The following is a 17,104-nucleotide window of genomic DNA, read 5'->3' as shown; positions in this document are numbered from 1 at the left end:
TTTTTTACAGTGCTATTTTCTTCAGCATTTTTTTGGGTCTCCTTTAGCAAGCAGTTGACTCATTTTTCATGATTTTCTTGCATCATTCTCATTTCTCTTCCCAATTTTTGCTCTATTTCTCTTACTTGATTTTCAGAATCCTTTTTGAGCACTTCCATGGCCCAAGACCAATTCATATTTTTCTTCGAGGCTTTGGATGAAAGAACTTTGACTTTGTTTTCTTCTGTTTGCATGTTTTGGTCTTCTTTATCACCAAAGTAGGATTCTATAGTGTGATTCTTTTTCTGGTTTTTGCTCATTTCCCTAGCCTTTACTTGACTTTTGAGCTCTTTATCAATGTAGTTCCCTGCTTCCAGGGGGGTGGGAGATATACTGTCAGCCGCTTGATCCCTCTACAGTCTGTGGGCCTAGAGCTCCAGAAGTAGCTGCAGCTGCCCCTGCTGCTGCTGCTGGTTCCCCCAGCCCCTCCTGCCTCTGCCTGTCTGAGGCTGGGGCTGGACCACTCCATTCTCCTGCTCTGGTCCCACAAGCTTTTCCCACTTACCTTCCAATTTATCCTCAGCATTTTGGGGTCATGATGTCTAGAAGCGCCCCCGCAAGTGTGAGAGAATCAGTCTACCCATGGCCTGCTCAGGTCCTGTCTGTGCTGTCATGGCCCACACTGGATTGCACTCTGCTCCCAGCAGGCACAATAGACACTTCCCAGCGACCTTCCAGGCTGTCTTGGGCTGGAGATTTGCTTTACTCCATCATTCTGTGGGTTCTGCAGCTCCAAAATTTGTTTAGAGTCATTTTTTGTAGGTATTTGCCTGGGCCTGGTGGGAGTACTCTAGTCCATGCTGATACACCACCATCTTGGCTCCCGAAACTAAGTGTTAAAAGTTACATCATAAAACAATTAGAAGAAAAGCAGATCAGGTGTCTGTCACAGTTTTGACCAGGAGGAGAATTCTTAATTCTCAAATGAGGGATAGAGACAGTTATTGTTCAGATATTTAGTTGTATCTGACTCTGTCTATGGGATTTTCTTGGCAAAGATACTGGAGTGGTTTGCTATTTCCTTCTCCAGTGGATTAAGGCAAATGGGGTTAAGTAAATTGCCCAGCTTCATACACCAATAAGTATCTGAGACTGGATTTGAACTCAGATCTTCCTAACTCCAAACCTAGTGCTCTTATCTACCATCTACCTACCGCTATAGAGATAATTACAAAAGATAAATAATTTTAGTTACAAGAAATTGAAAAAGCTTTTGTATGAACAAAACACAACTTGATTAAAGAAAGAAAGTGGTCTTTTAGGGAAAAAAACTATACATTAATTACTTCTGTTATGTAGACATGTAGGGGAACTAAATTAAATGTATAATATCAAAAGCCATTTCCCAGTAGTTAAGTGGTCAGTGGTTGACCACAAAGGAGAGATATGAGAATTCTTGCTTTTTTGCAAAGGTGGAGGATTGTAATCATGGAACCCTATATGTAATGTCAGATTTGGTTGATGTGTTGGCTACTTTTGCTGCATTTTTTCTTTTCTTTCTTCCTTTCTCTCTTTTTGTTATGTGGGATGGCTATCTGGGACAGGGCAGAGGAGATGCACTATCTTGGGAAATAAAGGTGTTTTTAAAGGCTATGTAAAGATACATATATGTGTATATACATATATAATATTGATATATGTCAATAATACATAACATATTAAGACATATCTATATCAAGACAACTTTAAAACAGCAATACTGTTGTTCATCCTTCATTCTCCAAGAGAACCAGTGACACATCATGGGCGTGTCTTCTTGACTTGTAAGTGAATTGGATTTAAGTGAGGCAGAGCTACACAAAAGTATCATCCTCACTCTCTCCTCCAGAGCCATCAAAGTCCAGCAAAACAAAAATCAAGATGACTGGCAATGATGACTCCAGCAATAGCTCACATTTATATGAACACTTTATGGTTACAAATCATTTTACATACATTCTCATTTGATCCTCACCACAACCCTATGAGATAGGCTGTGGAGGTATCCTTATCCCTGTTTGCACATGAGAAAAACAATATTCAGACTCTCCCCAGGTCATGGTTAGTAATGGAGCAAGCCAGAACTTGAACACAGATCCTCAGACTCCAGATTAAGTTCTTTTAAATCTACTATGCCCCAAGGTGAAAGACTCTTGGCAGGATGGTGGAAAACTATTTGTCAGGTCCCATGTCACCTCCCCTGTTTTTCTTTCTTCCTTCTATGTGAGGCAGTTCTCCTCTCATTTCTTGCTCAGCAAACCAGAGAGTGAATCCACTTTCCTTGCTGACCACTGACTGGCTTTAGTTGGCTCCATGAGTAGCACATACAGACCAGCATGCCTCCATAGTGAACCCTGCTCCCCTAGAAGCATGAATAAAAGAGCTTTGTCTTAAGTCAAGCATAAAAGGCCCCTGATCTTGGGCCAAACCCACAAACTCACATAATGAGAATATCAAGGGCTAGAATGTTATAATGCTACTGGGATAGAGTCAGCCTGCCTGAGAAATCTTTGAAGGCAACACTCACGATTCAAACCTGGCCTCCAACACTTACTAGCTGTGTGACCCTGGACAAGTCTCTTAATTCTTTTTGCCTCAGTTTCCTTATCAGTAAAATGAGCTGGAGAGGGAAATGGCAAACCACCCCAATATCTTTGTCAAGAAAGCCCAAATGGGGTCATAGAGAGTTGTACACTAGTCAGTAGAAACAATACAAGATTTGGGGGCTAAAAATTGCCAAGGCAGTCATCAGAAAGAAGGCATTGCATTCTTGATGTAAAAAACCAATAAACCAAAACTTACCTAAAAACAGAAATGCATGGGTGACCTTGCTCTATCCATGTCACACTCTGAGAACTGATATTTCGAAGCAGATGGCGTACCATATAAGCCAACATCTTTGTCCCCTTTTACCCAGAGCTCCAGTTAGGTACAATCAATTTATCCCATTTGTATCTTCAGTTTGTACATTGTTGTTTAGTCATTCTCAGTCATGCCCACCACATTATGATCCTTTTGGGGTTTTCTTGGAGTAGTTTGCCATTTGCTTCTCCGTGCCACTTTGTACATAGTTGTTTGCTTCCTCATTAGACTGTGAGACCAAGACCTGGTGGTGGTGGTGGTGGTTGAGGTTGGGGTGGTAGAGGGGAGGTGTTGTAGTTTTTGCCGTTATCCCCAGCACCTGTCATAGTACCTAGCACATAGTAAGTATTTAAATGTAAATGGTAGTCAACTGACTGAAAGGTTAAGTAACTTGCTTATGGGCATACAATAGTATATGTCAGAGACAGGTCTTGAACTCAGGTCTCCCTGGCTAGCCTTCTGTTTGCTCCATCAAGCTGCCCTTCTATGGATGCATACCCCACTTTTTGTTATGTCATCATCATCAGTTACGTTTTAGAACACAGGCATGTTTTACCTACAGATTTGTGGCTATTTGGTTATTAGAAAGATACCAAAAAGTTAAGGAAGGCACAGACCCAATCTTTATTGTGCAATAAGGTTCATTTTAAGTATGACCGTATTCAGTGGGGAATTGTATTTGTCTAACAATGCCACCTGCTCCAGTTTTCCCAGCAACACTGTTTCTGTTCCAAATTTGATTAATCTAAAAACTCAGTGCCTCTTTTTTGGTATTGTGACCAAACAATTCTGAGTTTCCATGGAGTTCATTATCTTGTACCATGATCAAAAACATTTGTCACAGAATGATGACATTCATTCAGTCCAAGCTGTAGCTTGTTATAGAGGACAGAAAGAAATCCTGATTATTCTCTGCATTCTGGGACTAAAATAGACAGACACATTTAATAGTCTCCATTTCATTTTTTGTCAAGGTGATTTAAAGTTTTCAGAAAATTACTGTTCATTGTTCCCCTAGAAATTTTCAACTGTAACTCTTAAAGGTTTTTAAGCATCGTAACTGATCATAGATTTTAATCTGGAAGGGACCTTAGAAGTTTGTGAGCCCAACTACCTCATTTTACAAATGAGGAAATCAAGACTGAAAGGTTAAGTTATTTGCCCAGGATCATACAGCCAATAAATCTCAAAGGCAGGATTTGAACTCAGGTTTTCTTGAGTCCAGATTTGTCTCCAAAAAAGACATGAAAAAATGCATCTCAGTTTCTTTTCATGGATATGGAAAATGAAATATACTACCAAATTTTGCTGATATGTTGATTTTGCTGAATTGTTTGGGGGAGTTTTCCCCTTTCTTTTTAAATTTTTTTTGTCATAAGGGATGGTTTTCTAAATAGGGAGTGGAGTGGGGTGAGAGGGAATATATTTAGAAATAAAGGTGGAATAAGAGCAAAAGATATCAGTAAAAATTATAATTATAAAAATAGTTATTATAAAAAAACTATTTTTTAAAATCCCTTTGTGTGGTTCTTATTGTTCATTCATTAAGTTATATCTGACTTCATGAGCCTATGGACCATAGCACACTGAGCTATTCTATCCTCCACTACCTCTCAAAGTCTGTCCTAACTCATGTTTATTTCTTCCATGGAACTATCTATCCATCTCATCCTCTGCTGTCCCTTTCTCCTTTTGTGTTCGGTCTTTCCCAACATCATGTCCTTTGTCATCATCGTTGTTGTTCTGTTGTTTCACTTGTGTCCAACTTTTCTTGATCCCATTTGGGACTTCCTTAGCAAAGATACTGAAGTAGTTTGCCATCTCTTTCTCCAGTTTGACAGATGAGGAAATGGAGGCAAACAGGGTTAAGTGATTTGTCCAAGGTCACAGCTAGGCCACAATTGAACTCAAGAAGATGAGTCTTCCCGACCCTAGGCCCACCTAGCTGCTCCAGCATATCCTTTAGCACATATCTACTGGTGGATGTCTTCTAAAGTTAGAAATTCATGTCAGTTCCCTATAGGTTTTAGATGTCAATTTTAGCAGAGATGTTTAATGCAAAAAAAAAAAATCCCGGCTATAGCTTTTCTCATCATTCTAGCTGCATTAATTTTGTTTGTGCAATAGCATTTTAGTTTTATATGATCAAATTGCTTATTTCTATCTTTTAAAATCTCTTCTATCTCATATCCATTATGAATTCCTCCAGAGTCCTCAGTTGTAAATAATGTAAATAATTTTTTTACAGTGTGGTTTATTTAAATTGTTTATCCACTTGTAGTTTATTGTGGTAGATAGTGTAAGATGCTAATAGGACCTTTGTCTTTTATTTGTAAAAGATCACACGTGAGATTAGGGAATATGTCAATACCTAATATTGGCATAGATACTGAACAAATAACAAAATGAAGAGAGAAAAGCTAAAAAAGCTGTGTAAAAATATGAGCCTCTTCCAGTACTTTATCATGGCATGAAAGTAACTCCGTGTTCTTAAACAGGCCCTACATGGACCCCTTGGCAGATTGTGTGTCTATTATGAGGATTAGCTTAACTGAGTTTAGAAAGGTTCCTTAACAACTTGGCCACAGGCTAATGAATTTTTCAGCCTCAGCAACTTTCTGAGATCATTTACTGAGTTATAGAAGGGTTATACTGTCTTTTCTTCTAAGGTTCCATTCCATCTACTCTGTGCGTACCTACTTATCTATATGTGATACAATATAGATATGTTGTATAGATACAATATAGATACAATATTCCTTGGGTGCAGGAACTTTTATTCTTTGTATTTGTATACCTTTCTATTTGCCTGGCACTCTGCTTGGTGCAGAGTAAGTGATTGATAAGTGCTTGTTTATGATTGATTTCTTTCATTCATTAATTAGTGTCAGAGGTGGGATTTGAGCCTAGGTTACATTTAACAGGAAACATGTTTCCTGGCCATTTAGAATGAAATGAGACCTTTCTTTTGGCTATTATGGAGAATAAAATGCAAAGTCATTTTAAAACACTACAGAAGTCATGTATTTTTATCCTTCTGTATTTTCTCAATCAATGGATGCTAATAGTACAGGTTATCACAGAGGGATCCCTAAAAACATTTTTAAAAGGAGTCCTCATTCTCTAAGAGTTTGGGAACCGCTGGCATAAATTATTTGTAGTTACTGCTAATTCACCATCAGCCTTAAAGAGAGAATACATTAAGCACTATCATCATTTAGAGAGCTAGAACGGGCGTGACCACAACAGTGCCTGATGGAGGAGGGGGAGGGGGCTGAGCTGCCAGAGGATCCAGGTGGCCCGTGTGTGGTGGGCCCTTGTAGTGGGGGAATAAACCCTGCCTAGCTGCCCCACTGCAAGTGTCTGCCCCAGCAAGTAGGTTGTTTTAGACACCTTGGAAGGTTCACAGTGTGACTGCTTTTTCTCTCCCCTACCCCCACCCCACCTTGCATTCTCTTCCCAGGCAACTCTCTAAACAGGATGGCTGAGCAAAGACCAAGCTTCAGCATGATGGAAGATCACACTGGGAACCAGCAGATCCATTCTGGAGAACCATTCCAGATAGGAGGAGAGAGGAAAGACATGCCTTCTCAAGGAGGTTATACTCTGCTGCAGGACAATGAGGATGACACGGGGCATGGCTTGAAAGGTCAGTAAATGGTAAAGGAGATCTTCGTGACCCCCTGGCACAAATTATCTGCCTTTTCCTTCTCTCTTCCAGTCACCAAATCTTTCAGCCTGGCTCCTCTCCCCCCACCCCAGCCTTTCTACTCTGCTTTAATTTTTTTCCAGTTAATAGGTATTGACTTTCTTTGCCTTCTACATGCTCCTGCCCCCACCACCACCAAAAAGAAAAACAAAAACAAGATCCTTGTAACAAATATGCAGGCTGCTGTTCTTCATATCCCTCACTTTAATGAAAGTGACAAAGAGAAAATGACAAATGCTAGAGGGGCTGTGGGAAAACAGGGATGTTAATGCACTGCTGGTGGAGCTGTGAATTAATTGGTCCAGTGATTCTAGAAAACAGTTGGGACCCCAAACAGTTACTAAACTGTGCATATTTCTTGACCTAGCAATGCCACAACCAGGCTTATACCCCCAAAGAAATTAAAGAAAGAGGAAAAGGATCTGTATGTACAAAAGTATTTATAGCAGCTCTTTTTGTAGTGGCAAAGAACTGGAAACTGAGGGGGAGTGATCATTAAATGGTAATGGCTGTGTCAGTTATGATAATACAGTATGAATATAATGCAATACTATTGTGTCATAAGAAATTATGAAGGGGATGGTTTCAGAGACACCTAAGAAGAATCATAGGAACTGATTCAAAATAAGGTAAATAGAATGAGGAGAGTATACTATAACAGAAACTAACTTGTGTCTCATCATTGCCGACTCTAAGTATAGAAAAACCTCACTAATTTAAACTCCTAATTCTGACCTAGATCTAAGGCTTGCTTTTGTTTAAAAAAAAAAAAAAGAGTTTGCCAAGCTGAGAAATGGGACTTGAAAAGAGTACAGAGATTTATTTAACCCAGGTAGGAAAATTAGTGATTTTTATCCCGTTCCATTCAAAAAATCATTTATTAAATATCTACTATGTGCCAGTCCCATCTGGTGGCAGCCTTCATTAGTGGCATGTAAATTATTTTGGACCAGAACTGTGATTTTGTTGGTATAGGGAAATCCAGGTAGGAAACACCTTCCATAAGTTAGATTGGAACCTGCTTTGCAACTTAGTTCTATAAAGTTACCCAAGGTGCTGAGAAATTGTGACATGCCTAAACTTACCTGGCCAGTATTTGGCAATCAGTCAGTCACCAAGCATTTATTAAGTGCCAACTATGGCCAGTACTGTGCTAGGTGTTGGAGATACACGTTTAAGAATGAAACAATCTGTACTCCCATTCTAATGTAAGACATAGGACTTGACCAGAGATATTCCTGGCTCTAAGGCTGCCTCTCTCTACTACAGCCTTATGCTCTCTAACATGTAAGATAACATGTGCTAATTCTAAATGTTTCTCATCTGTTGTGGCCAGAATAGAAAGAAGGCCTTGGAGTCAGGAAAACCTAGTTTCAGGTCTCACCTTTGATACTAATTATTTGACCCTAAGCAAGTCACGTAACCTCTGACACTTGGTTTCTTCATTTGTAAACCTGAGCATACGTGTGGTGCCAACAACACAGTGTTGTTGTAAGCTAAACACTTTGCAAACTTGAAAGCACTATATATTGTTAATACTGTTCCTAAAGTGGACTCTTTTAGGCCCTCAGCTGGCCTTTCTGTATGTATTGGAAAGTATAAAAAAGTGTTCACCTAGGAAACTAACCCATTGGCTCCTGTCCCTTCCTCTGCTAATTGGTTTTCAGTACCCTCCAAGGCACAGTCCTTTCTCTTATTTATTTCCTCCTTTGTTATTCCCAAAGGGTCAGAAATGGATTGTATTTTGGATCTTTTATTATTTTAGTCTGGCTTTCTGTCCCTCCTCATTTAGCAATTCCAGATGAATGTGGTATTACTGTTTTTGGTTTTCTAACCTTGAGGAACAAATACTTTGCTTCCTCCTCCCATCCCATCCCCACCCCCTTAAATCCCTCACCAGAAACCCATCCTATACCAGAAACAACTTCCTTCCCAGTTGGCCCAAGGGAGCTGAGTTCTGCTGCACAGAACTGGTTTCACTGGAAAGGCAGCTTGTATGACCCTGAATGTGTTTGACCCTCTTTAGGATGTAGTACTACCTGGGCTAAAAATCCCTTCTTGCTTACTATAAAATATTTTCCCAATAATGTTGCATATATGTATATGCATATTTTAAATAGAAAAGAGAAGGAAAAGAAACCTTTTCTTTTCTCTTCTTGTACTGTTTTATTGAATGGGATGCTGCAGATAATTGATGGTAATTAAGGCTCTAGAAGAGAAGCGAGTAATAGGCTGGAAATTAAGCAGTCTTTTCTGTGCTTATTCAAATGAGACTTTCTGGAGGAAACAAGATTTACTGGGGCAGTCAGTTGTGCCTTGAACCTTTTAGTACCTTGTTCTTTTCTTAATGGGAGCAGACATCCTGAAAGGGGAGAGAAATAAGTGCTATTTATTAGGGCTTTAAAAAATAAAACATAAAAATCTTTTCCCCAGCTTGATCAGAGGCTGTCTGTAGCAGCTAGGAAGTGAGATGAACTTGAATAAAGAAAGTGGTACAGTTGGAGGAGGCTGATTCTTAGAGAATTTCTCTCAAAGATTTCAGGACTCACCCTCACCCTCACCCTCAGCTTCATAACAAAGACCAGTCCAGAGCTCTTCAGGGACAGTCTGTCTGGCTAATATGAGTTTCTCACTTGCCCCAAGTTGTAACTACTTCCAGGATAAATGCTGCTCAAACTTTACTAAGTCCTTGCTGTGCACAGGAGGGAATTGAGGATTTATATAAAATAACATGACGTTTATAGAAGGAGCATTTTTCTTTTTGGGACTTTTTTGTGTTTGAGGGGTAGGTTAGGTTGGATGGGCAGAGAGGTCCCAGGACCAGATAAACCTTAATGATAGTAATAACATTTCCTTTAATTATGGTTTTTTTAAGATATATTTTATTTTTCCCAATTACACATAAAAACAATTTTTTACCTTCATTTTTTACAATTTTGAGTTCCAAATTCTCTCTCCCCCTCTCCCCACTCCCCCCTCCCTAAGATAGCAAGCAACTTGATAAAGGTTATATATGTGTTGTCACTCAAAATATATTTCCATGTTAGTCATGTTGTAAAAGAAAACACAGACCCCTCCCAAAAAAACCAAGAAAAATAAAGAAAGTAAAAAAAATCAGTATGCTTTGATCTGCATTCAGATTCTGTCAAGTCTCTTATGTGGTGGTGGATAGCATTTTTCATCATAAGGTCCTTCAGAATTGTCTTAGATCTTTGTATTGCTGAGAATAATTGTCAGTCACAGTTGATTATTGTACAATATTGCTATTACTATGTGCAATGTTTTCCTGAATTCTGCTCATTTTACTTTACATCAGTGCATATAAGTCCAGGTTTTTCTGAAAGCATAATGCTCATCATTTCTTATAGCATAATAGTATTCCATCACAATTACATACCATAATTTGTTCAGCCATTCCCCAGTTGATGAGCATCCCATCAATTTCCAGTTCTTTGCCAGCACACAAAACAGAGCTGCTATAAATATTTTTGTGCGTATAGATCCTTTTCCTTTTTTTCTCTCTCTTTGGGATACAAACCTAGTAGTGATATTTCTGGGTCAAAGGGTATGCACAATTTTGTAACCCTTTGGACAGTTCTTTTTGTGTCACATTTCAATTTATTTATTTATTTTAGCTTTCAATATTCACTTCCACAAGATTTTAAGTTCCAAATTTTCTCGCCATCTCTCCCATTCCCCACCCCTTGACAGCGAGCATTCTGATTACCCCTTCCCCCAATCTGCCTTCTATCATGCTCCCCTTCTCTTATCCTGTTCCCCTTCTATTTTCCCGTAGGGTAAGCTAAATTTCTATACCCCATTACCTGTGTATCTTATTTCCCAGTTGCATGTGAAAACAATTTTTAACATTCATTTTTTAAAACTTTCTTGAGTTCTGAATTCTCTCCTTCCCTCCCCACCCACACTCATTGAGAGGGCAAGCAGTTCAATATAGGTTGTATATGTGTAGTCATACAAAACTCTTCCATAATAGTCATGTTGTCAAAGACAAAATTTATTTCCTTCCATCCTATCCTGCCCCCCCACCCCATTTATTCTATTTTCTTCTTTGGCCCTGTCTCTCCTCAGAAGTGTTTGCTTCTGATTATCCCCTCCCCCAATCTTCCCTCCCTTCTATTACACCTCCCCCTTATTCCCTTTCCCCCTACTTTCCTGTAGGGTAAGATAGATTTCCATACCTAATTGAGTATGTATGTTATTCCCTCTTTAAGCCAAATCCATTGAGAGTAAGGTTCACTCATCACCTCTCACCACCCTCTCCCCTTCCTATCAACTCTAAAAGCTTTTTCTTGCCTCTTTTATGTGAGATAATTTACCCCATTTTACCTCTCTCTTTCTCCTTTTCCCAATATATTCCTCTCATACCTTAATTTTATTTTTTAGATATTATCCCTTCATATTCAATTCACTCTATGTGCGTATATATATATATACATATATATGTGTGTGTGTATATATATATATATATATATATATATATATATACATATATATATATATATATATATATATATATATATATATATATTCCCTCCATCTACCCTAATAATAGGAAAGGTCTCATAAGTTGCAAGTCTCATCTTTCCATGTAGGAATGTAAACAGTTCAACATTAATAAGTCCCTTATGACTTCTCTTTCCTGTTTACCTTTTCATACTCCTCTTGAGTCTTGTATTTGAAAGTAAATTTTTCTATTTAGCTCTGGCTTCTCAAGAATGCATTAAATTCCTCTACATCATTGAATATTAAGTTTTCCCCCTCATTGATTACGGTTAGTTTTGCTGACTAGGTAATTCTTGGTTTTAATTCTAGCTCCTTTGACCTCCAGAATATCATATTCCAAGCTCTCCAATCCCTTAATGTAGAAGCTGCTAACTCTTGTATTTATCCTGATTGTGTTTCCACAATATTTGAATTGTTTCTTTCTGGCTGCTTGCCCCTTGACTCAGGAACTCTGGAATTTGGCTATAATATTCCTGAAAGTTTTTCTTTTGGGATCTGTTTCAGGAGGTGATTGGTGGATTCCTTCCATTCCTATTTCCCCACTCTGGTTTTAGAATATCAGGGCAGTTTTCCTTGATCATTTCTTGAAAGATGATATCTAGGCTCTTTTTTTTATCATGGTTTTCAGGTAGTCCAATAATTTTTAAATTATTTCTCCTTGATCTATTTTCCAGGTCAATTGTTTTTCTAGTGAGATATTTCACATTGTCTTCTATTTTTCATTCTTTTGGTTTTTGTTTTATAATTTATTGATTTCTCATAGATTCATTCATTAATTTCCATTTGCTCCATTCTAATTTTTAAGGAAGTATTTTCTTCAGTGTGCTTTTGGACTTCTTTTCCATTTGGTCAGTTCTGCTTTTTAAGGCATTCTTCTCCTCATTGACTTTGTGGACCTCTTTTGCTATTTGATCTAGTCTATGTTTAAGGTGTGTTATTTTCTTCAGTGTTTTTTTGTGTCTCCTTTACCAAGCTGTTGACTTGTTTTTCATGATTTTCTTGCATCACTCTTATTTCTCTTCCCAATTTTTCCTCTACCTCTCTTACTTTATTTTCAAAATCCTTTTTAAGTTCTTCCATGGTCTGAGACCATTTCATATTTTTCTGAGAGGCTTTGGATATACGAGCTTTGACTTTTTTGTCTTCTTCTGGTCGTATGTTTTTATTTTCCTTGTCACCAAAGAAAGATTCTGTAGTCTGACTTTTTTTCTGCTACTTGTTCATTTTCCCAGCCAATTACTTTACTTTTTAACTCTTTGTTAAGGTAGGGTTCTACTTCCATTGTGTAAGGTGTACTGTCCCAAGCTTCAAGGGTTTTTTGCAGCTGTCTTCAGAGATAAGTCTAGGGACCTGTAAGTTTTCAGTTCTTCTAAGGTAATAAGATCTAAGGAGAGGTATTTGTTCCTCTCCTGGCCTGTATTCTGCTCTGTAAGTGATCACAAGCACTCTTTTCTGCTCTGGAACTGTGAGGAGGGTTCCCTCTACTCTGCTGCCATAAACTCTGCTATGCCAGTGCTCCTCCTCACCCCAGGATTGCCACTGAGGACTGTGATCCAGATCCAAATATAGGCAAAGCAACAGAATTCTGTCTTACTGCCAGTGAAGAGATCCCTGTAAACTCTTTATATTCAGTTGTTCAGTCCCTTCCTGTCTGTGGGCTGAGATTTCTTATTGAACTTCTAAGTTATCTTTGGTGTTTGTGAGTTGAGAAGTCTGGACGTTGCCACAGCTGCCAGCAATTCAGTCCCCTGAGGCCTGCTCCAGGTTTGCTACGGGGGACCAGTCCGTGCCAGTGAGCTGGACTGCACTTCTCTCCCAGCCAGGTGCAACAGACCTTTCCTGTCAACCATCCCAGGATGTTTTGGGCTGGAAATTTGTTTCACTCTGAGTTTGTGGGTTCTGCTGCTCTAGAATTTGTTTAGAGTCATTTTTACAGGTATTTGGAGGGGTTTGAGGGAGAGCTCAAGCCAGTCCTTGCTTTTGCTCCGCCATCTTGGCTCCATTCCTGGACTTAGTTCTAAATTGCTTTCCAGAATGGTTGGATCAGTTCACAACTCCAGCAAGAGTGCATTAGTGTCTTAATTTTCCCACAGCTCTTCCAACATTTGTCATTTTTCTTTTCTATCTTATTAGCCAATGTATTAGGTATGAGTTAGTACCTCAGAGTTTGTCTCTTAATTTTCATTTTTCTAATCAGTAGTGATTTACAGCATTTTTTCTTATACATATAGATAGCTTTGATTTCTTCATCTGAAAACTGCCTATTCATATCCTTTTACCATTTATCAACTGGATAATATCTCAGATTCATATAAATTTGACTCAGTACATATATATAATATATATATATATATATATATATATATATATATATATATATATATATATATATATATATATATATATATATATATATATATAACTCAGTATATATAGCTGTATATTTGAGAGATGAGGCCTTCCTCAGAGTAACTTGCTTTAAAATTTCCCCCCAGTTTTCTCAGCTAAGAATTGTTTTGAAAAAAATTCTAAAAAGGCATCATCCATAGGCAAAAAAGGGTCCATGCCACACATTAAAATTTAAGAATCCCTGCTTTAGTGAATGTGTTAATGAATTAATATGTTATCTCTCCAGGTAAGATGAAGGTTTGCATTTTAAAAGGAATTTCCCACTTTGATCCCTTTACCTCCACAGCTCTTCTATTCAACTACCTGTGTGACCCCTGGGCAAGACATTTCATCTCTGTAGACCTTGGGGTCCTCATCAGATGAAATAAATGACTTTTAGAACCTTGGTACCTCTACATATTGCCAGGCCTAGAGGCCTGTGTGGGCTACCTGAGTCTTTCTTACCTCACCTCCGAGGTCTTCGGCTGGCCACGCCGGATGCACATATGAGAGAAAGGACGTTCCAGAGTCGAACAAGGGTTGAGCTTTATTTCAGGGTCTAGGTTACAAGTGCAGGGGGGTCTTCCTTAGGAGGAAGAGGGGGAGATTTCCTAAGGAGGCTAGGATCTTAAGGGATTGGAAGTGGAAGTACAAGCGGGGAGAGAGGGGGAGGGGAGAGAGAAGAGAAGAGAAGCGGAGCCTACTGTCCTCTTGGCTCCTCACGTGCTAAGAGAGCTTTCAGGCTTCCTCAATCCTACTTAACCTTCAGCCACACAGTTTGCATCTCAATACCATGCTGTTAGATAACAATAGTGTGCCCAGATCCGGGACGACCTCGAGGGCAGGGAGACTCCACCCATCACGTATCTCCCGGGGAGAGGCGGAAATACCCGAGCTAGCTCGGTTCACCTCGATCCCCTGCCGTTTCCTGGGAGGGTCTCGTGAGAGCTCTAAGATTTAGAAGCTCCCACCTTTACCTGCCCGAGATTGTCCACACGGAATTGAGCTTCCAATCCCAACAACATATATGATACTGTGAACTCTTAATATAAAGCTATGTATAATGTAGAACTGAAGAGCACTAGGAGATAAGGTAGTATGTATGGGTCAGAGTAATGGGCAGTGAAAGACAACTGAAAAGTGACTGGTTCTTTAGGCAGGGCATCCAAGATTACAAAAGTGTGGTTTTTTTAAAAAAATTATTCATTTTAAACTTAAATACGGAAAGACCCAAAAAACCAATTTCCATATGTACAGCGCAACACAAATAGTATTTCATATAAAATGGATTCTCCATTTCACACTGCTTGCTTTTTTTGAAAAACTGTAATAAATACTATACATTGCTTTCAAAACTTCCCTGCTTTTCTGTTTCTTTCCAAGTTTTCTTTTGTTCTCTACTGTGCACTTTTTTCTTCCTCTCTTGCCACCATTTGACATATCTGTATGTATGTATATAAGTATGTGCATGCATGTGTATGTATATGTGTATGTATATATGTGTATACACACACACACACACACACACATATATAGCCATACTATGCATACTTCTGTTTATCATTTCTTTCTCTGGAGGTAAATAGCATCTTCCTTCATAGTTCCTTTGTAGTTGATTTGAATATTTATAATACTCAGAATAGCTTAGTTGAGTTATTCTTTGAACAGTACCACTCTTACTGTATATAATGTTCTCTTAGTTCTGCCCATTCCAGTCTCCATTATTTCTGCAACTCTTCCCATGTTTTTTCTAAAATCAGCCAGCTAATCATTTCTTACAGTGCAGCGGTTCATTGCATCACAATCATATACCACCACTTGTTCAGCCATTCCCCAGTTGATGGGCACCCCTTCAACTTCTAATTTTTGCCAACCACAAAGAGAGCTGCTATAAATATTTACATATAAATTCTTTTCCTTTTTCCCTGATCACCTTGGGAAACAGACCTGATAGTGGTATTGCTGAGCCAAAAGCTATGCAATTGAGGAATGATTCACAATTTTATAAATTTAACAATATGCTCTATATATTTGAGATATGAGCCCTTTATCTGAGAAACTGTCTATAAAAATTTTTATCCCCAACTTTCTGCTTTCCTTCTAATCTTAACTACATTGGTTTTATTTGTACAGGTTACAGAAGTTTTAAATAATGAGGAAGAGACAATGATCTGAACTATTTTCATAATACTAAAATATTTGCCTATTAAAATATTCCTCCTTTTGCCAAATACATATCTTTGTGAGGCCAGATTTTCTTCACGTACTTCAACCAAAACAACATGTTACAGCAGATTAAATGCAGAAATATATATGAGAATCCACCTGTTCTTTATTAAGTCACACATTAAAAAGATTTGCAAAAGTATGTAAAACAATGCTACTCTTTTCACTAAATTTTTTGTTTTGGAAAATAATCATATTCGTTAAAATATTATTTGTGTTGACATGTAACATGTCTTTCTTATTGTTATTTATAAATAGATAAACATTTTAAAAGTTTCTTAATTTTATTTTCTAATATAGCAAATATATATATCTATCAAGGATATGCTGGTAAATGTTTAGTAACCAGCTGAGGGGGAAGTGGGTCTTGACACAGTTTAACTTTAATCTGCATAATATTAGCATTTTCTTCTTCACTTTCTTAAGTTTAGACAATCCACAAAACAATAAATTGAGTCCTGACTTGTAGTGTTTGCCTGTTTCTAATGTGTAAATTTAACAATTGGCTGAGCTATTTTGAACCACCTCCAGCACACCCCTGGATATAACTTATATAAACAAAAGTTGACTGGGGAGCCCTCAATAATTTTTTATTTAATTTTTTAGTCCTGAATATTTTTTAAGAATGTAACGAGGTCCTTAGACCAAAAAGTTTGAGAACTACTGACATAGGGTTTCAGTGAAAAGGACAAATAGAAAATGTGTCCAAAAGAAGCAAAGCTGACTCTAGGTGAAGTGAAGGCAGAAGTGAATTGAAAGGCTAGTTTTAGTCTCCTTTCTCAGAATATCCATAATGTGATGGGTTAACCTATGGTACGAACAACTTGGGCCCAGAGGAGAAAGGAGGGTGAAGGAGAGAGAGGAAGTATTTCAGCCTTTATTATATTTAGCTCCAGCTGACCATGAGGGACAGCCAGTCTAAGACATCAAGGGCAAAAGCTCCATGGCCAGTGACTAATCTGAGGCATCAGCTTCAGGGCTGACCAACAGAGCAAAAAGAGCATATTTGCATTAATGAGACAGGATGACAGTATCAAGTATTTTTGTGATACCAGGCGACCTTGACAGGTTGCTTTCCCTCTGTGGACCTGTTTTCTCATTTGTTAAATAAGGAAACCGGGTTAGCAGCCATGACCTTGGTAGCTTTCTTATGATTCCTTAAGCACATGTATGTGGGTCTTTTCCTCCAAATAAATTAGTGAGTCTATATGTCAATGAACAAGCAAACCATGAGAGATTAATTGCTTGGCTTTTAGAAATGAATATAATTGAAATCTAAAATTCTTATGTTCTATGCATACACACTCATTCGTATATGTGCGCGCGCACACACACACACACACACACACACACACACACAGAGTGCCCCCACTGCAG

General features: G+C 38.3%; 1 protein-coding gene across 3 annotated transcripts in view; it reads left to right on the top strand.

Annotated features, from left to right (window-relative positions):
* Positions 1-17,104, top strand: part of MAPT (microtubule associated protein tau) — a 164,339-nt gene that overhangs the window by 66,156 nt on the left and 81,079 nt on the right. For all 3 annotated transcript variants that reach the window (XM_072645931.1, XM_072645932.1, XM_072645933.1), the window contains exon 2: positions 6,344-6,529. In XM_072645931.1, coding sequence (XP_072502032.1) covers positions 6,361-6,529 — 169 coding nt within the window. In that variant the 5' untranslated portion in view covers positions 6,344-6,360. The remainder of the gene's footprint in view (positions 1-6,343; positions 6,530-17,104) is intronic.

The sequence above is a fragment of the Notamacropus eugenii genome, chromosome 2 (assembly GCF_028372415.1).
Source record: "Notamacropus eugenii isolate mMacEug1 chromosome 2, mMacEug1.pri_v2, whole genome shotgun sequence".
NCBI classification, from domain to species: domain Eukaryota; kingdom Metazoa; phylum Chordata; class Mammalia; order Diprotodontia; family Macropodidae; genus Notamacropus; species Notamacropus eugenii.
This window is presented reverse-complemented; position numbering and strand designations above follow the sequence as displayed.